The sequence below is a fragment of the Orcinus orca genome, chromosome 15 (genome assembly GCF_937001465.1).
Source record: "Orcinus orca chromosome 15, mOrcOrc1.1, whole genome shotgun sequence".
NCBI lineage: Eukaryota > Metazoa > Chordata > Mammalia > Artiodactyla > Delphinidae > Orcinus > Orcinus orca.
Window position 1 is genome coordinate 78,025,148 of NC_064573.1, and position 26,094 is coordinate 78,051,241.

A 26,094-nucleotide genomic window follows, 5' to 3' on the forward strand; every position below is an offset into this window, starting at 1 on the left:
CAGCACAATATCCCTAGGCAAGTCGCTCCTCCTTTGATGTCAGAAATATACCATTTGGGTCTTTAACAAAGGCTATAACATGGGTCAGAAAGGATGGAGCAGCTAGGGTAGTCAGGAGGAAAACCGAGTAGGCAAAAATGTGAGTTGGGAAAGAAGTCAAATAAGAATCAGGTCCCTAGCATGCCCCAGACTTGGGTCACAACCAAAGAAGTTAAGGAAGGTGTTTTCACTAGACCACCTGGAAAGAGGGTCTGTATCTTAAGGATGCTAAAGACACCACACACAAAGATGTTTGTTGCAGAGTTGTTTACAACCGTGAGGTATAGGAAGATGTAAGATCCAGCGGTAGGGAAATGGTTAAGGAAATTATTCCGCACTGATATGATATTTTACATTCATTAAAATCAATGTGTATGAAGAGCCCAGAATAATATGAAAAAATGTGATGTTATAGCATTAAGGGATAAACAGAGCAGGATGGAAATTGCATATACTGTGGTTCACAAGTATGTAAAATATGAATAGAGCACACTTCTAAGAGTGGTGCAATTATAAGTGATTATTTTTCCTTTCTTTTTTTATAGAATAGTCCAAATTTCGCAAAATTAGCTTATTTTATTTTTATAATGTTATAAACCAGGGATCAGCAAACTTGTTCTGCAAAGGGCCAGGTAGTAGATATTTTACACTTTGCAGGCCATATGGTCTCTGTTGCAACTACTCATCTCTGCTGTTGTAGTCTGAAAGCCTCCATAGACAGCACATTGTGAACAAATGGGCATGGCTGTGTTCCAATAAAACTTTATTTATAAAAATATGCTGAAAGTTGGATGTCCCATAGGCTGCAAGTTGCTGATCCCTGGTATAAACCTAAATTATCCTTTTTAAAAGGGGGATAATGATGTAAAATAATTGCCTTTTCATTAAGCTCCAGCTATTGCCTGGGGGAAGTGGTCTTTCTGATCATAGGAGGGTCTGGGGGTCTGAAGGAAGTGGTCTGGCCCCTGGAAATCACACTTGATCGGCAGGGCCAGGGACACAAGGCAGAAGTGACTCAAGGGGATGGGTACTGTCCCTCTCTTGGCCTGGGCTGTCACACTCTCTCTCTCTTAGCTTGAGTTATTCCCTTGTCTCTATGGCCCTCTCATACTTCTCCCCCACCTCCCACCCCATCATTTCCAGGAGAAGGAGGAAAGAAGACATGACCCTGAGCAAACTGAAGGGCCAGGGCAGGGGAAAAGGTCTCTGTTCCACTTACATTGGATTCGAGGTCACTGGATGCAGGATGACCTGGGGCGCCCGGGTCGGCGTCTCTGGCACCGGCACCACATCTGAGAGTCAAAGATTAGACAGTAAGAAACCAAACTCGGGGTCCACAACCACCCCCAAAAGCCTGATTCCCAGGAGATGCCGGCAGCTGAGAACTTCTCACCAGACCATGAGTCCCTGGGGCTGCACAATCCCCTCTCTCCCTTCCCTGGCCACTTGGATTTACCTGCCTAGGTGCACGAGTGGTCTAGATGACATCCTGAACAAAGTTCCCCACTGTCACCTGGGGGCTGCCGGAGGCCCTAAGCCTCTGGCCTGAAGCACCCACTGGAACCTCCTCACTCCTGAGTCCCCTTTGGGATGATGAGGCTACTTGGTTTCATGTCTCCCAGTGCCCGATTCAAGCCCCTTTGACCATCTCTCCCCTGCCACGTGGTTCTAGACCCCTCCTCACCCTTGGCCATCCTTGCACTGCAGACCACCCACTCAGGCCTTCCTACTGTGCTCCGGGACTTCGTCGGTGCCATTGTGCCCTTGGACCCCGCACCCTTCCTCCTCCACCTCCATAGCCAGTCGCCAGCCTGTGGTCTGGGGATTCCACCCCATCCTCTCGGGGCTCATTCACCCCGGCAACCTTCGCCTCCATCCCCTCCAGCAGCTGCCACGCCTCAGAGAGCTTGCTCGGGAGGAACTGAGCTCACATGAAACTCACCTGGGAAAATGAACTGCTGCCTGTATTTGTAGTAGTGGGACGCTTGCGAAAGAAAGAAAACATCACAGTGAGCGCTGCCGTGGGTGGGCCCTTCAGGTAACAAATGGGGCTCATGCGGCCACCTGTGGTTCTCTGCCCGCCCCTGAGGTTTCCAGACTTCTGCAGACACCCCGAATTCCAAGGGACTGAGAACACGTGTAAAGAAGCCAGAAACATCCAAGCCAACCCTCCCACTGACACTCCCTGAAAACAGAGCACCCCAACTCAGACAGCCATCCTGAGCATCTCTGTTAAATGCGTAAATGCGTAAGGACACACATATACAGAGAGAAAAGTCTCTAAAGACATAATCTAACACAGTAATCTTCCCCTTCTGGCAGAGCGATGACAGTGGCTTAAAAAAAATCTTTTATGACCACAATAAGGTATCACCTCACAACTGTTAGGATGTCTATTATCAAAAAGACAAGAAATAACAAGTGTTGGTAAAGATGTAAAGGAAAGGAAACCCTTGTGCATTGTTGATGGGAATGTAAATTGGTAGAGCCACTATAGAAAACAGTATGGGGGTTCCTAAAAAAATTAAAATTAGAACTACCATATGATTCAGTGATTCCACTTCTGGGTATATATCCGAAGGCAAAGAAATCACTAGCCCAAAGACATGGAAACAACCTAAGTCCCCATCAACAGACAAATGGATAAAGAACACACACACACACACACACACACACACACACACACACACATACACACAATTGAAAACTATTCAGCCATAATAAAGAATGAAATCTTGCCATTTGCAACAACATGGATGGACCTAGAGGGCATTATGCTAAGCGAAATAAGCCAGACAGAGAAAGACAAACAGTATGATCTCACTTACACGCGGAATCTATAAAAAACAAACTCATGGAAACAGAGATCAGATCTGTGATTGCCAGAAGTGGGGAATGGGGATAGGAGAATTGGGTGAAGGTGGTCAAAAGGTACAAACGTCTAGTTATAAGACAAATAAGTGCAGGGGATGTGATGTACAGCACGGCGACTGTAATTAATAATACTGTATCGTCTATTTGAAAGATGCTAAGAGAGTAGATCTTAAAAGTTCTCATCACAAGGAAAAACAATTGATAACTATGTGAGGTGATGGATGTTATTTTGCAACAGATACATATATCAAATCATTATATCCTTAAACTTATACAATGTTATATGTCAACTGTGTCTCAATAAAACTGGAAAAAGTCCTTTATGTGTTTCTTGTGTTTTTCCAATTTGCTGCATTGAGCATTGCATTAGTTTTCTTATTGCTTCTGTAATAACTTACCATAAACGGGATGGCTTAAAACAGTACAACCTTATCCTCTTCGAGTTCTGGAGGTCAGAAGTCTAAAAACAGTTGTAAGGGGCTAAATGAAGGTGTTGGCAGGACTGATTCTCTCTGGAGGCTCCAAAGGAGAATCACTCCTTGCCTTTTCCAGCTGTAGAGCCTGCCTGTATTTCTTGGATCACAGTCCCATCACCCCCATCTCTGCTTCCGTCCCGACATCGCCTTCTACTGTCTTTGACCTTCTCATCTCGCTCTCATAAGGATCCTCATGATTGCATTTCGAGTCCACCCAGATAATCCAGGGTAATCTTTCCACCTCAAGATCCTTAATTTAGTAACAGCTGCAAAGGTCTTTTTGCCGTATAAAGTAACATATTCACAGAACCCAGGATTAGAGTGTGGTCCTCTTTGGGGGACCATTATTCTGCCTACCACAGGCATTAATTAATTTCCATATTTAGGGAAAAATCATATAAAAGAAACTTCCTCAAATTCACTGCTCGTTCTCTTACAATTCAGTTTACTTCCAGTCTGTTCATTGGAGGCCAGTTGTTCTGGACATCCCCAAGGTTTCCAATGTTAGCACTATTCCAGTAGGGTGGAGGGCCTGGACCAGGGAGTACAAGCGGTGTCAGGGGTGGGGGACAGGTCACACAGAGTTTTATATCCTCAAGTAAAGGCAGTGAGCAGGGATGGGATCAGATATGAGTCTAAGTTGGTGAATATACTTCCGGAAACAGTTCTACTCATTCAGCGACAAGCTGGCTCACCAAGAATTAGTAGTGGTTCCAAGCCTGGAGTCTGGAAGCTGATCCTATAGGGCTGAATTCTTGTTCTTCCTTCATTGCTTATAAAAGCTTCAGCAACTCTCTCCAAGTCTCAGTTTCCAGATGTGTAAAATGGGGATAATAAAAATCTCTCCTTCATAGGGCTGAGCTCATGATGACATGAGATAAGAGGGCATAGAATGTGCAGAATCAGGATCAGCTGCGATGCATAAGCCCATCTCTTTCTAAGCTCTCTTAACTAACAGACGAGAATGCTTTATAATTCATAGACAGTCAGATGGTTTCAAAGGGCTAAGTCATTAGCTGCCCCTGAGGGTGCAGTTGATTTATAAATTCCCCCTGGGATGGACAGCAAGTCCTGGCATCTCGGGATGCCAAGCACCTGGTTTGGTGCCTTGCACCCCGTGGGTAAGCTGCTCACGTTTGTTCAATTACTCAACTCTCTTTTAGCACAGCAATTCCCAAATACCTCAGCTAGCTGGAATTGAAATGGATGCTTTTTTTTTTTTTTTTCCGCAGTACACGGGCCTCTCACTGCTGCGGCCTCTCCTGTTGCAGAGCACAGGCTCCGATGCGCAGGCTCAGCGGCCATGGCTCACGGGCCCAGCCGCTCCGCGGCATGTGGGATCTTCCCGAACCAGGGCACGAACCCGTGTCCCCTGCATCGGCAGGCGGACTCTCAACCACTGTGCCACCAGGGAAGCCCATGGATGCATTTTTGATTCTGGAAGATGAAGTGCCTGGGCTGGGAAGCAACTCATTCAAGGTTACAGAACAAAGCTTTAAAAGAAATCCAACCTCCATGATGTCAGGGACCTTTCTTCCATTAGATTACTTAGGTTTTTTCATTGCAGGCAGACACTTCGTTAGTCAACAAGGGGCTAAAATTAAAAGAAGAAAAACTACCTGGGATTGTCAAGAGACTTAGTTGATCTCTTCCCTCCCCAACTGGGACCGAGGATTCAGTGTCTGCAGAAGAGGTTAGCTGGCAGTTAAGTGTTCTTTTAAGGAGGCGGGGCTGGTGATGGAGAGAAGGCACCACTCTGAGACGGGACAGGTGTCAGGCAATGCGACACCTGGCAAAGGCCTCCACGCTCAGAGCCAACCTCCGCCTGGACCCCTTCAAGTGCCTGATAACAGCTCGGTCCTGACGGCCGAAAGGGAGAGAGTCTTGGCCAGAGGAGGAGGGAAAGGGCGCTGTGAGTCCTGCCTGTTCTTCTTGCTGATAACGGACACCAGCGAGAAGCAGGTCCGAGGGGCAGCAGATGAACCCGAGTGGCTCCTGGCTCTCTGGCGTCAAAGAGGACCCAGGAACTGGGAGGCTGCAGATGACCAGAGGTCAGAGAGACAAGCAGGCCACTTTGAAGGCTCTTCCACTCTGAAGCCCCCATTCCCTCCCTATGGGCTCCCCAGAGAGCAGCCTGAGTGGTCATCTGAAAGGAAGGATCTAGAAGGAAAGAAGAAAGATCAAAATATCCCCTGCCTAAACCTTGCAACGGCCTCTCCTTGTGTCTTAAATAAAATCTACATTCCTGCCAAGCCCTACAAGGCCCTGCCAGGCTCAGCCCTGCAGCTCTGAGTCTTGCTTGGGGCCTTGTTTATGGCACTCCAGCCACCGGGACATTTTTTCCAGCTCTTTCCCGTGGCAGGGGCTTTGCATGTGTTCCCCTCTCTTTGCCTGGACAACTCCCCACCAGCCCTCTCTGGCCAGTCTTCAGAACTCAGCTGCCTCTGACCTTTCAACCTAAACTTGTTCTCTTCTTGAATTTGCTCATAGCACTGTTCTTTCCCTTCACAGCACTTATCACAACTTATAATCCTATTTTCATGTGGATGTTTGCTCGGCTAACACCTGTCTCTCCCACTAAGCTATAAACTCCATGAGAACAGAGACTGTGACAGGCAGAATGATGCCCTCTCCCCCACCCCCATCCCTAAGATGGCCATATCCTAGCCACTGGAACCCGTGAATATGTTACCTTACATGGCAAAAGGGACTTTGCAGATGTGAAGAAGTTAAGGATCTTGAGATGAGGAGATTATCCTGGATTCTCTGGGTGAACCCTAAACATAATCACAAGGGTCCTTACGAGAGGGAGGCAGGAGGATCCAAGTCAGAGAGAATCACAGGAGATGTGATAACAGAGGCAGAGGCTGCAGTGATGCGAGGCCATGAGCAAAGGAATGCAGGCAGCCTCTAGAAGCCGGGAAAAGGCAAGGAAATGGATTCCTTCCTAGAACCTCCAAAAGAAACCAGCTCCGCAAACTCCTTGATTTTGAGCCCGGTGAAACTGATTTTGGACTTCTGACCTCCATAACCATAAGATACTAAATTTCTGCTGCTTTAAGCCTCTAAGCTCGTGGTGATTTGCTACAGCAGCAATGGCAAACTTTTACAGGGCATTTCTGGTTTGTGCCTTGCCCCATACGTGGTGCCTTGTACAGTACCTGGTATGTAGTAGATGCTTAATAAATACCCATTAAGGATATCGGAATGGATGAATGCAGTCTGAGGGCCAGAAGACAGTTTAAAGGAAAAAAAAAAAAAACAACTTGCAGCTCTGGGCAGTGCCTCAAGTCACTCGTTCACTCACTCATTCAGCAAACATCTAATCAGTGCCTTGAGCAGTGGGCACTATGATGGGCTTTGGGCGCAGAGGGGTGGATGAAGCAGACTAGTTTCCTAGTCTCATGGAGCTGATGTTCTGAGGCAGGAGACAGACACTAAACATGGCACTAGATTACGCCCAAGAAGGAAGGCGTTTGAACACTCCAGCCTCTAAAACCCACACGATACTCCCTTACAAAGCCCCTTCATGTACCTTCCCACATCAAATGTCACACAAGCCTGCAAGTTAGACCCACTTTACAGATGAGAAACTGAGATCTAAACGGGGCCAGTGCCATACTCAAGGCCACAGAGGTGGGAAGGGGCAAATCTGGGATCCAAATGTAGCCCTCTTGACTCCATCCTACACTGTGCCATGTCCAACATAGCACCAGGCTTCTTAAGGGAGTGGCGGAAAACAAGGAGGTCCAGCCGACCAGCAGAGCACAATCGCAAATCCCACCAAGCCCGTGGGTGCCCTGAGGTTAGCAAATGAGCCAAATGACCATTAACCACACAGCCTGTTTTAGAGAAAGAATATTCTAGATCAATCAATGCCAGGGACATTTTTATGCCTAGGCGTTAGCTTGAATAGTCTTCAGAAAACTCAACATCTGGCAGGAAACCAGGGCCAAAGCTCCTTTTCCCATCAACAGAGGCTCACAGTCTAGAGTATAACAGGTGACCAGGGCCTCGTATGAACAGAACAGATGCCTGTCACCCTGGGGGAATTTTGCGAAAACTGCCTAAGACAGAGGGAAGGTCTGGCGGCCCTTCTGGAGGGTCCTATTTTGTTTTCCCTGTCGACATTGCATTTTATTGTTATTATTCAATTATAAAACGGGTGCATATTCCTTGCTCTTATATACATTACAGAAGTGCATAAAAGAAAATTCCTTTTCTTAGAACACCTGCCATGAAGTCTTGCAGACATCTGTGTACATATACAAACATATACATACACACACATTTAAACATACATATACAAATATATAAAACCATGTTACAATAAATAGGATGTTATTATACCCGTTGCTTTGCACATCATTTATTTTCCACTTAAAAGATATTGTGGATATCTTTCCATGTCAGGATATTTACAAAGAGCTACTCCATTCTTTTTAAGGGTGGCTGAGTATTTGGTTATATAGATATATTAGCGTATTCAAACACTCCCCTCCTGATGGGCATTTGGGTTGAGTCCAAATTTTTTACTGTTGCTATGAAATCCTTACATACAGATCCCCATTGCCCTTTGCAAACATTTCTGTATATAAATTCTTAAAAGTGATTTTGCTGGTCCAAGGAATGTACATTTGAAACTTCGACAGTCAATGCTAAATTACCTAACCCCAAAGTTTAATTTGATTCTTACTCCCAATACCATGGTACGTGGGGATTTCATCTTTATTTCCACAATTCTAGTTAGGCCCGGATTACTTACCACTGGTAGCCACAGTAATTTGCTATTCCTGTGTTTATCTAATAATAATGAAAATAGCTCACCTTTGTTGAGCTCTTTGACAAGACAGGTGCTCTGCTAAGCTCTGTACATATATGGTAACGCTTAGCCCTTCGAGGATTCTACAGAGTAGGTACTATTATTATCCCCGTTGTACAGACGAGGGAACAGAGGCACAGAGAGGCAAGCAGTTTGTTCAGCATCACACAGTTGTTAAGTGACGGAGCTGGGATTTGAACCCAAGCAGCCTGGCTCCAGAACCCACACTCTTAACTGCTGTTCTAAAGTGCCTTCCCCCAAAGGACCCCTTAGCCCACTCCCCAAAGAGGGTGAGGACAGTGTTGGGACCTGCCATGGAGTGGATGCAGATCCACTGGCAGGCGAGCACTGCAACTTGGCCAAGGCCCCTCCCTGGGGCTCTGACGGAAGGGACAAAGGAACAGATGGAACAGTGACCACCCCTGGTGAGTCAGGTCTCTTGTTTAAAGATGCCGGCCGTCTTTTGGAGATGAAAAGAGCTGTGGTGCTTTGAGGCGTGGTTCTCCCTTAAGAGGTTCTTTCCCGCCCCTGCTACCCTCACCCATAAACAAGTAGCAAACAGTTACTGGGAAAATAGCCCTAAGTGTGTGTCTTGGGTGGCAGGTGGTACAGCTCTAGGAAAGGACCCAGCCCCTCCCTCCAGAAATTGGGGGGTCATGGGGTGTCAAAGGCCCTTTTTTCCATTCCCCTCCTTCCAGAGAAGTGGCAATGGCTCGGGGTGCTGGTGGGAACCCTCAGTCTATGGAAATGCTGGGCAGTTGTTGCCTTGTTGACTCGGGGGCACTTAGCTGCTGACTCCCGTTATGGTCCTTGCTGCCTGCCAGGTGAGTGGCCCTCACACCACAGGTATGAGGCTACCTCAGGCTTGGACTTAACCAAAAAATTTCCATGATGCAAGTTTTAAAACACACTCTATCCCTTTGGACACAGCCCAGATCAAAGCAGTGTGGGCAGGTGACTTGATCAGCTTGTCCTCAATGGGTGGTTGTATCTGGGCGTTGTCCAGATGTGGGGTTGGGTCTTCGTTCGTTTCCCAGATATTCTCTCACGGCTGGTTAGGCTTGCAGGTGTGACTTGTGGCTACAGACCTGGGATATTTTCCCCCTGCGTGAAGCTCGCTGGCTCAGGAGGAGATCAGCCCCTAGCCCAGCACTGTCTGGTGGAACTTTCTGCAATGGTGGGAAATGCTCTATACCTGTGCTGTCCAGTATGGCAGCCACTAGCCACATGTGGCTTGCAAGCATTGAAATGTGGCTAGTGTGACTGAGGAATTAAAATTTTAATTATATTTAATTTTAATTCATTTAATTTTTTTTAAATTTACTTATTTTATTTATTTATTTTTGGCTGCGTTGGGTCTTTGTTGCTGCGCGCGGGCTTTCTCTAGTTGTGGCGAGTGGGGGCTACTCTTCGTTGCAGTGCGCGGGCTTCTCGTTGCAGTGGCTTCTCTTGTTGCGGAGCACAGGCTCTAGGCGCACAGGCTTCAGTAGTTGTGGCACGCAGGCTCAGTAGTTGTGGCTCACGGGCTCTAGAGCACAGGCTCAGTAGTTGTGGCTCGCAGGCTCTAGAGCACAGGCTCAGTAGTTGTGGCTCGCAGGCTCTAGAGCGCAGGCTCCATAGTTGTGGCGCACGGGCTTTGCTGCTCTGTGGCATGTGGGATCTTCCCGGACCAGGGCTCGAACCCGTGTCCCCTGCATTGGCAGGCGGATTCTTAACCACTGCGCCACCAGGGAAGCCCTAATTAGTTTAAATTTAAACAGCCATGCGTGACTAGTGGGTACCATGTTGAACAAAACAGACCTAGACTTCGGTCCCAACTGGCCAAGCCAGACCTCATCCCGCCAGCCTCTGTCTTGAAGTCAGCTATGATGCTGCCAATATGGCTGAACTGGGAATGTCCTTGGGGCCCTAGAACGGCAAGTGGGCTGGGCCGGGCCCCGGAAGGGGTAGGAAGACTCTTAGGTCTGGCCTGCCTAAGAGCAGAGAGAGAGCCCTTTCTTAAGTCCGAGAAGCCAAATCATCACATGACGGCCTCTCCACCATCTCACTGCCCAGCACACAGTCTCAGGTCAGCAGCCGAGTGCCCTGGAGTTTGTCAGCTGGAAGACCCTTTGGGGTCCTCTCATCCACCTATATCCTTTCAGAGATGAGAAAACTGAAGTCAGAGGTCACAGGTCAGGGACATGAGAGAGCTGGATACGGAATATCGGACGCCAGCCCGCTCATTCACAGCCCTATCCTGATGTCTGGGGTAGGACTCAGAATGCAGCCCTGTTGCCAGTTTCAACTGATTTAGCTCATAAGACAACGGCCAGCTCCAGAGCCAATGGCTCCCCCTGTGACTCAGACTTAGGTGGAGACCCTGGGTTGCTGCTTCCCAAAAGACTGAGTCTCTAAGAGTCCCTTTACCTCTCTGAGCCTCTGTTTCCTCATCTGTAAAATGGAGCTGATCGTACTTACGTTATGACTACTCTAAAGATCAAATAAGGTAATATGTAGCAACTGCCCTGCATATGGTAAGACTCAATCCATATGCTTCCAGCTCATTGCCTTTACGCATGGACTAGTCCGGAAATGGCTCTGGCACGAACCCAGAGCTCCCCCCTGTAGCTTCCCAAGCATGGAGGTACCTGGCAGGTTGAGGTTCTTCTGCTGCCTTGTGCACTGCGGAGAAGGGTGTAGGGGAGAAGGCGGCGTGGCACTGGGAGGGAGCGGGGGCGCTGGCGAGGAGGGCGTGGAGGACGTTGTGGACGAGGGATTGCTGCTAGAGTCTGGCTGGTAAGGAACAGGGATGTGGTCCTGCAGGAAGAAAGTAGGGCAGGGGGCAGGGGCCGACAGAGAGGCAGAGACACAGCAGTGAGAGTGGGTTGCACAGGAAGAGACCCCACCCTAGCATCCACAGCATCTCTTCCGTTTTCCTCAACCACCAGATCCTTCCAAAGTCCCCCCACCTGCTTCGTCATCCCCACCAGGTTGCATCCAGCTGCGGATGGGACAGCTTCTGGGGTCAAATTCCTGTCCACTGCTTGGAGCCCGGACTGAAAGGTTACCACATAATGAAAGCTATGTAGGCGACAGTCACGCTCCCTGCGCCTCTTTGATTTTGGAAAGTCCCACGCAGAGGTGCCCAGAGTGTTCTTCCCATCCTAACGCCTCGCATCCTGAGTGTTTATTAAAGAATCAACAGCCTGACAGCTCAAGAGAGAGTGTGAGAGCAAGCCTGCAGCAACTTCCCTCGCATCTCAGTTGGAACCAGCAATGCCTCTTCCGGCCCTTGAAACTGCTCTAAAGTCAAGAGGAAGATAGAATCCGTGTGTGCATCCTCCGAACGGCACTGGTCAGGGATTTTGAAATGAGATCATCCTGGATTTGGGCGTGGGGGGCATTAAATCCAATGTCAAGTGTCCTTATAAGAAACAGAAAAGGAAAGACACACAGAGGAAAAGGCGATTTGAAGACAGGGGTAGACAGGAGACTGATGCTTCTAGAAGCCAAGAAATGCCAAGGATTGCTGGAGCCACAGAAAGTAAGGAGAGAGGCATGGAATGGATTCTCCCTCAGAGTCTCCAGAAAGAACCAACCCTGCTGACACCTCGATCTCAGACTTCTGCGCTCCAGACTGTGAGAGAACGTCTTTTGTCTTAGCTACTCAGTTTGTGGTAATTTGTCTTAGCTACCCAGCATCCCCAGCAAACTCTTACAAGCAGAAACCAGAGTGAGGCAAAGGCAGATTCAAAATCCCATGGCCACCTCTTCCCCCCGCATCCTGAACAAAATGCTTAACCTCGCCATTCCTCAGTTTTGCCCTCTGTAAAATGGGAATAACACTAGCAAACCTCAGCACCCCAGAAAAGGGGTTCCTGCCTCTCAAAGCCAGCAGAGCTAAGAGCTCTCAGGGGAACCTTAATCTGTTCACTCACAGGACATGGATCACTTGGTCCCTGCATTACTCAGAGGCCCACCGTTCAGCTTGGCTCCAGGTGCCCAAGGATGGTTTTGTGTGATCTGGTTATTAGTCAACAGGTGTGCTTACCTGCCAAACTCCAGAGCTGGTGTAGCAAACACCAACCAGCATATGAGGGTGGGGAGTGTGGGGCAGGGAACGGACATTCCCCATCTGGATGCCCAGTGGCATCCCGCGCTCAACCGGTGCTGTGCACGTCCCCCTCCCAGAGTCCACCCCACTCCCACGCGGTCACACTGCCTCCACATCAGTGACTTCCCCTCTGGGAGCTTCAGTCTCTCCCTGTCCTTCATGTGGGCGAAGAACACCCACAGTGTGTGGATCTGTTGCGAAGTTTAACTAAGGTTATGTAGGTACCTACACCCTGAGCACTGCGCTGAGGCACTTTGCTATCAACAAACGGTAGCGATTATATTGATGACGGCGTTTACTCTTGCAATTAAGCTTTTTATTTGAGATAACTGCAGATTTGCATGTAGTTGCAGGAAATAATAGAGGGATCCCATGCATTCTTACTTAGTTTTTTCCAAGGATAACATCTTGCAAAACTATGGTACAATATCATGACCCGGACACTGAATCGATACAGTCAAGATACAGGACATTTCCACCCCCAGAAGGGGCCCTCGTGTTGCCCTTTTCTAACCACACCCACTGCCCCCTCTCTCCTCACCACCCCTCCCTCCCATCTTTTATCCCTGGCACCGCTACCCTATTCTCCATTGCTATAATTTTGTCATTTCAAGAATGTTCTATAAATTGAATCCTATAGTATGTAACCTTTTGGGATTGGCTTTTTCCACTCAGAACAGTTCTCTGGAGAGTCATCCAAGTTATTGCATGCATCGATGGACTGTTCCTTTTTATTGCTGAGTGGTATTTCATGGTGTGGATGTACCACAGTTTATTTGATCAACCATCCATTGAAGGACAGCTAGGTTGTTATCCTCTGTGGCTCAAACTCAAACAAACATTCCTTGGACAAAGTACTCCTGATTCCAGGCAAGGTCATGCTTTGGTTCAGTCCAGCCACCTTCCACGCAAGACCCCCTTGGAGGTAATTCTGATCTGATTTTAGTAGAAAGGCATCAGGAAGCCAGCCTTCTCATTCTATCCTAATTTATCTAATGGTAACTAAATTTTAATGGCAATGGACATGTTAGTATAAGGAATAATATGACAGTGACACGTAGGCTAAGATTTATGTGGTTGGGCTGTGAAGGCCCCATACAGCCCAATGGGGCACAGGAGGTTTTTAAAGGAAGTTAGGGACTGTTCGTGTCAGTAGAGGGACAAGGGGAAATGAAGGTCAGGCATCTATCCATCCTATCAACACTCTTCTTTCAACTTCTACTCACAGATTGGCAAATTTCAAGATGTTTCCATAGACGCTCTGCAAAAAAGTCATTATATCAGTTAAAAAAAGTATAAAGGTTTGTACTAAAAACAGCATCCCATTAGGAGGAACTGGCATATAGACTGTGCTCCAACGACACAGCATGTTTAATGAAAACGTTGGTCCACGATGTACACATTCAGGCTTGACCTGGGCTTACGTCACTTCCTCTTCTCTCATCCCTACAATGACTGCCTTAGTCGCATCAAATGGTCGGTCCACAGCTCCCAACGCAAACCAGGCTATTTCACATCTCCGAGGCTTGGGACATGTTGTTATTTCTACTTGGAATATCTGCCCCGCCTTGTCCAGTCTGCCTGGAAGATGCCTATTCTTTCTTCAAAGCCCAGCTCAGACCGGCCCTCCTCTGAGAAGTTCCCCTGACCTCCCACTCCACCAGGTCAGCACATTGCTCGCCCCTGGTTCCAGCCCTCCTGGTACTAGCCCTGCCTGGTACTAGCTCGCTCCTGGTTCCAGCCCTCCTGGTACTAGCGCTGCCTGGTACTAGCTCGCTCCTGGTTCCAGCCCTCCTGGTACTAGCGCTGCCTGGTACTAGCTCGCTCCTGGTTCCAGCCCTCCTGGTACTAGCGCTGCCTGGTACTAGCTCGCTCCTGGTACTAGCCCTGCCTGGTACTAGCTCGCTTCTGGTACTAGCTCTGCCTGGTACTAGCTCGCTCCTGGTTCCAGCCCTCCTGGTATTAGCGCTGCCTGGTACTAGCTCACTCCTGGTACTAGCCCTGCCTGGTGCTAGCTCACTCCTGGTACTAGCCCTGCCTGGTGCTAGCTCACTCCTGGTACTAGCGCTGCCTGGTACTAGCTCGCTCCTGGTTCCAGCCCTCCTGGTACTAGCCCTGCCTGGTACTAGCTCACTTCTGGTACTAGCTCTGCCTGGTACTAGCTCGCTCCTGGTTCCAGCCCTCCTGGTACTAGCCCTGCCTGGTACTAGCTCACCTCTAGTACTAGCCCTGCCTGGTACTAGCTCGCTCCTGGTACTAGCCCTGCCTGTTACTAGCTCACTTCTGGTACTAGCCCTGCCTGGTACTAGCCTGCCTGGTACTAGCTCGCTCCTGGTATTAGCACTGCCTGGTACTAGCTCGCTCCTGGTACTAGCCCTGCCTGGTACTAGCTCGCTCCTGGTACTAGCCCTGCCTGGTACTAGCTCGCTCCTTGTACTAGCCCTGCCTGGTACTAGCTCGCTCCTGGTACTAGCTCGCTCCTGGTACTAGCGCTGCCTGGTACTAGCTCGCTCCTGGTACTGGCCCCAGCTTCCGTTGATACTTCAACACAGTCACTTCTCGGCTTACTTATCTGTCTCATCCTCGAGGCTAGAAGCTCCCTATTCTCAGAACTTAGCAATATGCCAGGAACAGTGTGGTCCCTCGAAAAATGTGTGATAGAGGAAGGAACAAAGAAAGAAATGAAGAGAGGGAGGGAGAAGGAGAAGGAGAGAGGGAAGGAGGAAAAGGTTTATCTCCTCGTACGAGACAGTGTCTTATTCATCTTGGCATCTGCAGAACTTAGCACAGAAGCAAAAACATAGGAGGTGGCTAATAAATGTGATATGAATCAGTGAATGGAAAGGAAGGAGGGATGGAAGGAGCGATGAAGGGAGGGAGGGAGGCAGGAGCTGCTCTCATGAAGGAAACAGTTATGGCAGGAATTCAGTCTTTCTCATGTCCGAGGCTCAGGGCTGATGTGAATCACCAGCATCGGCAAAGAGAAAGCTGCATGTGGTGCCCACGTTGCCCAGCAGAACTGCTGAACAGGATGGGAAATTCCTTCCTCGGGCCAGACCCAGACCTGTGTCCCAATGGGAGCAGCAGCTGGAGGTTGTCTTCCAGCAGAGGGAAACTCAAACTCTACCAGATCATGAAGGGCAGGACTAATGGCATAATTCCTCTTTCTGAGTGCAGTTTACATGTGGAAACATCCTTCAGAGACCATCCAGTGCCACCCCTTTGTGCTACAGATGGGGAAGCTGAGACTCAGAGATGGGATGTGACTTGCTGGAGTCATACAGAGGGTTAGTGGCCCAGGTCCCCATCTCCAGCCCAGAAGCAGAAACAGAAGGTCAAACCAAGTAATAAGAAACTCACATCTGACTCTGAGAATCAAACAGAAGCATGTTCACCTCCCAGGTTCCCCCTTCACCCAGCTGTGCACTGATTTGAACATGCCAATGACAGTAACTCTCTCTCCCGTGGTCCCCACCCTCCAACCCAACAGACTCTCCTAATCAGCCATCCTTGTCTTGTGACTGCCATAGCCCACTCCCAACTCAAGACCATAGGTCAGGGCATCATGACAGCTGGTCAGTGACCTATGATGTGGAATAAACAGAGCAGGGCCAAGAGGAAGAACAGTGGAAAGCAGAGCAAAGGTGGAGCAGAGATGAGGTTCCAGGGAACAGAAGAGCCACGACAGGCCAGAAAACAAACGGGCTGAGGTTACAGGGAGTAGGAAGCAGTGATGGAGACGAAAGACGAGAGGAGAGGATGGGGAGACCGGTCAACAGTACCAGACCAGAGGGCACCCACAAACAGCAGCTGAGCCACCATCATGATGGGGGGCCAGAACAGTGACCCATGGTCTTGCTGAGGGTCCAAGCAGCTGGCCTGAGCACAAGCCTGTCCTCCATGTCCAGTTTCAGGAGACCTAGCTCCTCAACTGTGATTCCCCTTTCTCTTCTTGCCCCGTGTCCATCCTTCCCATAGACAACTCCCTGTGCTGAGCTAGCCGAGGTGAGCCTGTTCCTTGCAACCAACTGAAAAGGAGAGCCAGCACACAGCCACTTCATACCCTGAGAAAACCATCATTCAGAAAGAGTCATGTACCACAATGTTCATTGCAGCTCTACTTACAATAGGCAGGACATGGAAACAACCTAAGTGCCCATCATCGGATGAATGGATAAAGAAGATGTGGCACATATATACGATGGAATGTTACTCAGCCATAAAAAGAAACGAAATTGAGCTATTTGTAATGAGGTGGATAGACCTGGAGTCTGTCATACAGAGTGAAGTAAGTCAGAAAGAGAAAGACAAATACCGTATGCTAACACATATATATGAAATTTAAGAAAAAAAATTGTCATGAAGAACCTAGGGGTAAGACAGGAATAAAGACACAGACCTACTAGAGAATGGACTTGAGGATATGGGGAGGGGGAAGGGTGAGCTGTGACAAAGCGAGAGAGAGGCATGGACATATATACACTACCAAGCGTAAGGTAGAAAGCTAGTGGGAAGCAGCCGCATAGCACAGGGAGATCAGCTCGGTACTTTGTGACCACCTAGAGGGGTGGGATAGGGAGGGTGGGAGGGAGGGAGACGCAAGAGGGAAGAGATATGGGAACATATGTATATGTATAACTGATTCACTTTGTTATAAAGCAGAAACTAACACACCACTGTAAAGCAATTATACTCCAATAAAGGTGTAAAAAAAAAAAAAAAGCTTCCCTGCAGCGGGCAGATCTTCGGCTCCGGACACCACTGCAGGTGGGACCTCTGATGCCTTGGTGCGGAAGCACAAACACTGTAGACTGGTCCCCTCAGGAGCAGCAGATGCTGCTGCTGCTTCTCCTCCATCCTCCCCACCCTCCTCCTTCCTCTTCTTTCTTCTTCCTGTTCTTGCTTCTCCTCCCTCTTCCTCTTTCTCCTCTTCCCCCTCCTCCTCGTCTGTCTTCTTCATCACCAAGCTCTGCCATGGCCTGAGGATCCAGTGTTGGGACTAAACTCCTGACATATAACACACGGCATCAACTCCTCTCCACAACTCCAATACCATCTACTATTATAATGCCCACTTTACAGAGCGGAAAGCAAAGGCGGAAGGATCTTGCTCTGGTCACAGAGCATATGAAGAAACTGAGTTTCAAGCCCAGACCTTCTGACTCCAAAATGCACACTCAAATCATTTTGCTGGGTGAACAAGCTGGGCTCTTATGAACCTGGACTGACAGAGCTAGACAAGAGAAGAGACAGAGAGCAATGAAAAGGAAATCTGCAGATCAAATTGGCTCAGAAATCTATTGCACTAACCACATCATCGCCTGACAGAAAGAATCTGCGTGAAGCCAGTGAGAAGAGAAAGAGGGGAAACAATAACCCAGCTCTCTGATAGCTCCTGTCCACCTTCATGTCAAAGCCACTTTCTAAATAGAGGTTAATTTATTTCTCTTATCAAATGCTCCTGCTGGCAGACAAGCAGAACAATGTCACAGTCACCGATCTGTCTGTCCCATCTGACACCAAGAGGCTCGTTGCGTCTGTAAAGCCAGAGAGAAAGGTCTCCAGAGGGCTCTGAGCCATTCACCCTCAGGAGGTCACAAAGGACAGGATGGTTATAGGTGTGCCCGGTTACTTCCCAGGAGCCTCACCATTCAAGCCCCTTAAGCACCCCAACCCCAGCGGCGGGGAGACCTGCATCTTTTACAAATAACAAAGGAAAAGCAGACGCAGCCGGACATTATTATTGGAAGCCCAAGATTTAAGCTGATAAAAATAACTAGAATCTCCTGTGTGCTTGCCATGTGCCAGGAACCTCTCTTAAGTGCTTTATGTTGATTATTTCATTTCATCCCCACAATAACTCTCTGGGGTTCGTGCTCTGTTTGCTTACCGGGGACATTTTCAAAAACGGTCACAAATTCCTTGGATTCTTCCCATTGACAAGTGAGATCACGCCTCCTCCCCTTAATTCTGAGTAGGCTTGTGACTGCTTCCATCGGTAGAGTGCAGCAGAACTGACACTGCCAGCCCTTGGCTAGAGACAAGCCAAGGCAACGCACGGGCTTTTATATTGCTAGGTTATAAAAAGCCTTTGCAGCTTCCAGCTTGTTTGCTAGGACAGTTGCTGTTCGAGCCCTGAGGTGCCATGTAAGAAGCCTGACTGCCCTGAAGCAGCCATATTGTGAGGAAGCCCAAGCCACAAGGCAAGACCACATGTAGTTGCTCCCGATGAGTCTCTGTTGAGCTCAGCCTTTGACTCATCCCAGCACCAGATATGAGAGTGAAGGAGCCTCTCGATCAGGGGTTGGCCAACTTTTTCTTGAAATGGCTAAACCATCCTGTGGTTTAGGCTCTGTGAGCCAAGCGGTCTTTGTTGTAACTACTCAATTCTGCCCTTGAAACACGAAAGCAGCCATAGAAAATATGGGTGTGGCTTGTGCCAGTATAATTTATTTCCCAAAAACAGGCAGCGGGCTAGATTTGGCCTGTAAACCATAGTTTGCCAATCCCTGTTCTGGATGATTCCAGCCCCCAGCTGCGTGAGCTTTTCGCAGCTGGACATCATGAAGCAGAGACAAACCATCCCCACTGTACCCCTTTCCCAATCCCTGACCCTGATCCCCATGAGCATAATTAAAGAGCTGTTGGCGTCCATCACTAAGTTTGAGGTCGTTTGTTTATACAGCAGTGGGTAACTGGAACACGCCCATTTTACATACAGGAAAGCTGAGGCTCAGCGAGAGGTTCAGTTACTTGCCCGGAGTCTCAGAGTGAGTAAGTGGAGGCCCCAAGACTGGCTGCCAGGTCTGCCTGACTTCAGGGGCCAAGCTGCATCATCAAGTCCTGAGACAATGCCACACGGAGACAGATGGTGAATGACTGAGATCCAGTAGTAAAAACGGTGGGTGACAGCATGAGAGAGAAAGGACATATGGGCTTTGTTGGGGAGGCCTGGAAAGGGAGGTCGGAGATGGAGGAAGGGACCAAATTGTGCATGGCCTTGCAGGCTGCAGTGAGGAGTCTGATTTGTTTCCTCCACGCAACAGAAAGCCACGGGATGGTTTTTAAGCAGAGGGTGGTGTGATTCAAATTACATTCATTAAGAATCACTCTGTCGTGGGGAGGGGGAAGGGGAGGCTGGGACGAAGTGAGAGTGGCATGGACATATATACACTACCAAATGTAAAATAGATAGCCGGTGGGAAGCAGCTGCATAGCACAGGGAGATCAGCTCGGTGCTTTGGGACCACCTTGGGGGGGATTAGGGAGGATGGGAGGGCAATGCAAGAGGGAGGAGATATAGGGATATATGTATATGTATAGCTGATTCACTTTGTTATAAAGCAGAAACTAACACACCATTGTAAAGCAATTATACTCCAATAAAGATGTTAAAAAAAAAAGTAAGAAAAAAAAAAAGAATCATTCTGGCTGCTGTGTGGAGAGTGGATCGGGGAGGGAGAAAGGCCCTCTCCAGCCTTATGCAGAGAAGGGAGAGTATGCCTTGCCGGCGAGAGGTCACACGGCCACCATGACACTCATCTGGGTCCTGAACAGGCTGGTGACTTCCCACACGCTTGGATTGACCCGCATTTTATCCACCTTCCATACAGTGCACGGAGGCACCGTAGGGCTTGAGAAATCACCTGTTGGCTTATGTTACCTTTGCTCCTTCCGTGAGGTTGGAAGTGTCCCTGGGATCGCTTTGGTGCTCTTCCACCAACAGACTAAACAAAGGACATGGAAATCACACTGGAAATTTCCAGGCCACATTGGCAAGAAAGAGGCACAGAGAAGCCCCCTGCTGACCACCGTCTGAGGACCAGCCTGAAGCCGACCAGGCTAGCTAGGGCTCGGAGCCTGTGGTCCCCACACAGATCCATCCACCCGGTCTCCAGCAGGAGCTCAGAAACAGACTCTTGTCCCTTGGTGGCTGGATTCAACAGACGTGTGAGAAAGCACAGAACCACCTGCGAAGCTCACCCTGGCAGAGGATGAAACATCTCAGAGGAAAGAGGGCGGAGTCTGCACCACTAAGGACCCCCTCTCAGGCTCTCCTCCCATCCCTACTGTGCCCCGTCAACACGCTCCTTCATTCTCATTGCCAGGTGCCCTCTCTCTAAATTGGGTAGATTTCTGGCACACTCACTCTGCACTGATGGCTGGATGCCTCCCAGACTTTTCTAGACACAAACCACACAGAATGAGGAGAGCCTAGGTGGGCTGGGAAGTAAGGGCAATGCTCCCAGGTCAATCTGCCGAGTCCTGTTCAAGAACCTTCCTCCCTCCTGCCCCTTGTCTGGCAGCGGCAGCCCCAGCACGCCCCTTCCCAACAGAACTCCAGTCTCACCTTGTTGATTTTGTTGGTTTTAGGGAGCGTCTGGCTGATATGCAGGTCCGAATACCGGGGTGGCTTTCGTAGAGGGTTGTTGATGTCACACGGAACGGACTCTGTCCGGACTAACCTTGCTGGATCCGTAGGGGTAAAAACAGTGATGTGGGAATTTAAGTACCACTTTTGCTCTGTACTGTCACGTCAGGAGAGCAGAGCTCTGACCCCACCTCAGAGGCCCACCCCCAAGACTGAAAGGGAATTCCCTAAAAATGATAGTCACTGTGTTATGTCATGATACTGGGACACTTTTCCCACTATCTGTGTTCTCTGTGGTTTCTAAAATGTTTGTGTTGTCAATATATGGCTTTTGACGATTAAAAATTATTACAGTGAAACTGAAGCTATCGGAGTTTTTTCTTCCAATACCACAATTGTTTCACATTGGTGTTCATTTCAGAATTAAACCTCCTTTGAAAGACAAGCGGCTCCTGATTTCTCAGGGGCTGTCATCAGTCAACAAGCTCATTGTGGCCATCTGTCCCTCCCGCATCTAAGCTGGGTGTTAGGATCATCTTGGGTCACCTGTGGGATTTCTCAGGCCCGAGCAGTCTGTAGCAGTCAAAATACATCTGTGCTAAACAAGGTCACCATGGATCCCTGAAGGAAAGTCTCAGCTTCCCAGCTTCCCCTTTGCATCATCCCTAAAGGCACAAAGCTGGGCACACAGGCGATGCTAAATAAATGTGTCCTGATCCAAACCACATCACCTGAGCCCCTCTCCCTGTTACTTACTATTTACAGGGACCACCGGGAGGGGCAGAGCAAGAAGCTTGCATTCAAATGTGATGCCTGGTAATGTTACTTGTTAGCTGTTTTTTATTGTGGGGCTGGGGGTGTTCGTGGAAAAGTTAAAGCTTTGGACTGACCCAGGGGTTTAATTTCTCTCTTAAGCCTGGGCTGCTATCACCATGGAAACCAACTATATTTTCAACTTCCTACCAAAGGGGGGTGGGTAGAACAAGAAGCTGGTGGACCTCTGGAAAGTTCCGTTTGCTTCGCGTGTACAGGGACCTGCCGCCTTTGAGTAAAGGGGGCATCCTGAAGGTGGGTGGGAGGGAGCCCTTCTTCCGATGGCAGTGTCTGAGAGTGGGTCGCTTCCCAGCAGGCTGGTCCTGGTCTCCATGCGGGAGTCGGGCTCCAGCAGAGACCACAGTGGAGGGGAGTCCGGCGGGAGGCGATTTCCTCGACAAAGTTGACCCAAGACAAGGGCTCAGGAGTGGTGAGAATTCAGGTTTAAAATAGCCTCACGGCGTGTATACAGTTGTTCAAGGAACAGATGGTTCTTAATTAAGGATATGAGGTGGGAAGGGGCAAGAGAAAGGAGCTGAAGACTTTTCCTTCTCTTGCAATCTTCTCTCCTCGTGGAGGAAAGCGATGCAAAGATCATCGAAAACCGATGGCCCGTTGGCTCTGGAAGACGTGCCAGCACTTTTTGACAGCAATCTACCTCCTTCTTTAAGTTTCCCTTGGGTTCATTCAAGACCAGGGTAGAGTCCCCTGAGCCTACACTGACCCAAGGCCGGAAGGGCTGGGAGGGGTGGCAGAGGACGAGGATTAGCGAGTTGTGTTCCCCAAAGTTGGCACTAGGCCTCCATCCAACCTATAGGTGGGGGGTGGCAGGGAGGACACCAGCAAGAATTTTAACAATTTTAACAAGTTGTTAACATTTAAAAATAAGTATACGGCACATAAAACGATTGGGGCTTTTCTTTGAAACATGAGAAACGGTACAATGCAGGTCCACACTGCTGGAGTGGCCATCCTCTCTGGATGGCGCCTGGCTCTCTCTCCGCTTTGCACGGCCCCGCCTGGCCAGCGGCTCTCACTTAGGGTACGTGGCAGGCATCTGAGTTTGCAGCTTCTCCTCTAGAGCAGTGCTTCTTTAAAGCGTAGAGAAGTTGCCAGTAGAAGCTGTTTAAAATGCACGATCTGGAGTGAGGCCAGAAGTTGTGCATTTCTAACAAGCTCCCGGGCGATTCCCGTGTTGCTGCTGGCCCACGTACCACCGCTGCAAGAGCAAGCGTCTGGGCTAGTGATGTCCAGTAGAACCTTCTGCAATGATGAATGTGTTCTGTATCTGTACTCTCCAATATGGAGCCCCTGAAATGTGGCTGGTGTGACAGAGTAATTACGTTTTTATTTTTATTTCATTGTAATACATCTAAATTTAATCAGTCAGATATGGCTGGTAGCTACTGTATTGAACAGCACAGGCCTACAGAATCCTCCGGTGGATGAAGTGCAGTGTGGATAATGGAGTCTGGGAATAACTACCCCACAGGCCAAGAACTGGGGGAACTATTTTGAAAGCTGGAATGCGAGGCCTCCAACTGAATCCCTAGCAGACAGGGAAAAGCCTTTCCTTCTCACTAAATTGGTCTTGCTCTTGCCTGGTAGGAGGCTGGTAGTGGCTTCCCAGAGGTAGCAGCTGGCTCCCTGCCTAGACAGGTTGGCCCAGACACTCCCAGGGCCCCAGGAGATGGAACGCAGATGGCCCAAACCAACAGGCCCGAGCAAGCCCCCTCCCTATGCCTACTTCTGCAGGGCCAAATGACCGAGTCTGAAGAGCACATAACGGAAAACACTCAGCTAGGACTCTTTTCAAGTGGGAAGGGAAAGGAATGGGATTGGGGGAAAGAGAGGAGAGTAAAAATTAGGAAAGAGGACAAGAATGAGAGAAAAAGACTTAGGGAGGGGTCGATGAATCTGGGGGCTAAAGTATCAGAGAGACCAGAATGGGGACAAAGAATAGGGAGAACGGCATGGGAGGTGGATTAAGGAGACAGATGTCAGGAGGAAGGGTGTCAGAGGGAAAGAAATGAGACAGGCAAGGGTCAAGGGTCAAGGGGTATCCAGAGGTGAGCTGGAAGGGACAGCTGCCTCAGAAGGCCTGCAGGAGCCCCCCCCCACCCCGCACCCAACCCCAGGGCAGTAAGTGTTAAATACTTACCTCCTCGCTGGATGATCAGGAGATGACAGGGTGGGGCTTCTTTGGTGCATTTGTTGTGGCACTTTAACCTGAGAGAGAGAAAGAGCGAGAAGGATGGATAGATGGATAGATGGGTGAATGGATGGATGTTTAGATGGACTGGTGGATGGATGGATGGGTGGATGGATGGGTAGATGGATGGGTGGGTGGATGTATGGTTGGGTAGATGGATGGGTGGGTGGATGGATGGGTAGATGGATGGGTGGGTGGATGTATGGTTGGGTAGATGGATGGGTGGATGGGACACACCAATGGTTCAGAAAGCTCTGGGCGCTGTGGATACCAAGACATGAGACGAGATAGGGCAGCTACTGCAAAGGCATACCCTTGGAACCTAGGAACTTAACTCTGGAGAGAGTTTGCTGCCATCCCACACTCACGGGTCAGTCCTGGGTCGTCCAAGAGTTTGTAGCAACTGTCTCACCAACAGTGCCCACTTGGACTTCATGCTTTGAAAGACACTGTTATCTATCAGTCTATGTTTATCATCATCATCGTCATCATTCAACCCTAATAATCATCACCAACTTACTTGAAGACTCATTCGCCAGGCATCGCACTAAACATTCTATAGATGCTATGTCATTAGATCTTTATAACACCGTCATGAAATAGGTATTATTATTCGTCCCATTTTACAGATGGAAAAACTGAGATTAACTGACTTGTCCTGGCAGAAACCCTGGGTCAGTGGTGCCAGAGGTGGCATCATTTTTTCTTAAAGGCTCATGCTATAGGAGACAGCCAACCAAGGCTTCCAATTAGGATGAGATCAGTAACAGGTATTAAGTTTTAGAGGTATTAAGTTTAAGAGTTTAGAGTCAAAATGTCTTCCTTTGAGACAAATCCAAGATGTCACCTTGCTCGTCCCCATACCGTTGTCAGACTTCAAAAGGGTACTGTGACCTTGCTCTATCCTTTTCTTTTGGAATTTTACATCTGCAGGGTGGATACACACTGCAGCAGGTGCTGTCAGTGCTCCATGCATATCCTTTTGGGTTTCCTTACTATTTCTGTGTGCACCAGCTTAACTTCCAATGGCCAACATCTTTGCCAGAAGGCTCCCCTCAGCCTGCTTAGAGGTTTATTATCAAAGTACTCTACACAGAGAAGTGGGACCTTTAGATGTGTCCTCCACTCTCTTCCCCTCTAGGGATTTGACAGATATCTTTAATGGAATGGTTTGGACGCCCAGACATGGACTTGACATTGACTCAGTTAGTCTAGTTCAGTGGTTCTCAAAGTGGAGTCTCCAGACTAGCAGCAGAAGCACCAGGTGAGAACTTTCCAGAAATGCAACTTCCAGGGCTCCAGCCCAGATGTGATGAATCAGAGGCTCTGGAGCTGAGATGCAGTGGCCTGCTTCACCAAGCCCTCCAGATGAGTCTGACGGTAGCTGCTGAGGCATGAGAACCACTGGTCTAGTTGATGGCTTTGGAATGTCTGTGCACATTTCCCCAATTTTCCTTGTGTTCAGTCTTTTATGGCCCTAACAGGGCCCTGAATTCCTCTGTGATATGGAAAACTTAGATCTGGGGCTCCCAGGGGTGCAGGGGGGAAGCCAGGAGGGATGTGGGCAGCATGAAACAATCGCATAGTGAGAACGTTAGTCCATCTCAATTCTCCTTCATGCTGACTGCATCAGGGGGGTTTCTTGTGCTAAGACGTCTTTACGTCTCTCTGCCACGTGCTAACCCCAGATCTGGACAGGCAGCAGTATTCACAGGGAATTGAATACATTTATTTTTCCACTTGGATGTCTATTTATTTCTGGTCCCCTTATTTTAATGGCAAGTGATGCTGATTCTCCATTCATGATTATAAGATCCATCTTCACCTGTAAATAAATTTGCTTTAAGTGAAAAAGGCTACAAATGGTCCATGAATAAATGTAGGGATGCTACATGAACAGGACAAAATCAAGACAGGGTGGTGAGTGAATGGCTGAGTTAGGCTGGGAAAAGTTGGCTGAGACAATGTGGAATCTTCAAAAAAGAGGTGACAGCTCTTGGCACCCGAAGTCTAAGAGGGCTGGAAACATTAGGAGGTACCCTTGGTCACAAACGTCATGAAGACCACGTGACTCTGAAAAAAACAAGAGCTAACACTTATGCAGTGCTTCCAATGTACCAGGCAATGCTCTCAGTGCTTTGCACGATTTACTTAATCCTTGTAACAGCCCTAAAAAGTAGGAACTTTTGTTATCCCCATTTTACAGAATAAGAAACTGAGGCTCAGCAAATTTGGATAACTTGCCCAAGGTCGACTAGTCAGTAAGAGGTCCCAAGTCCAGCTCTAGCTCTGTTAGATGCCTCCAAAGCCTCCATTCTTCTTGCTTTACATCTTGGGGGTGGAGGTGGGTAAAGGGGAAGGTTCCTGTGGTCTATAAGCAGCTGAGTCAAA

The 26,094-nt window shown here is 48.7% G+C and overlaps 1 protein-coding gene across 1 annotated transcript in view; it reads right to left on the reverse strand.

The window, feature by feature from the left end:
• KSR2 (kinase suppressor of ras 2) overlaps nt 1-26,094 on the reverse strand; it is a 402,167-nt gene that overhangs the window by 62,082 nt on the left and 313,991 nt on the right. Inside the window, exons 8-12 of the mRNA XM_049698216.1 lie at nt 23,653-23,720; nt 20,658-20,830; nt 10,842-11,010; nt 1,982-2,023; nt 1,259-1,331 (exon numbers count right to left, since the gene is read on the reverse strand). Of these exons, the coding sequence (XP_049554173.1) occupies nt 1,259-1,331; nt 1,982-2,023; nt 10,842-11,010; nt 20,658-20,830; nt 23,653-23,720 (525 nt within the window). The remainder of the gene's footprint in view (nt 1-1,258; nt 1,332-1,981; nt 2,024-10,841; nt 11,011-20,657; nt 20,831-23,652; nt 23,721-26,094) is intronic.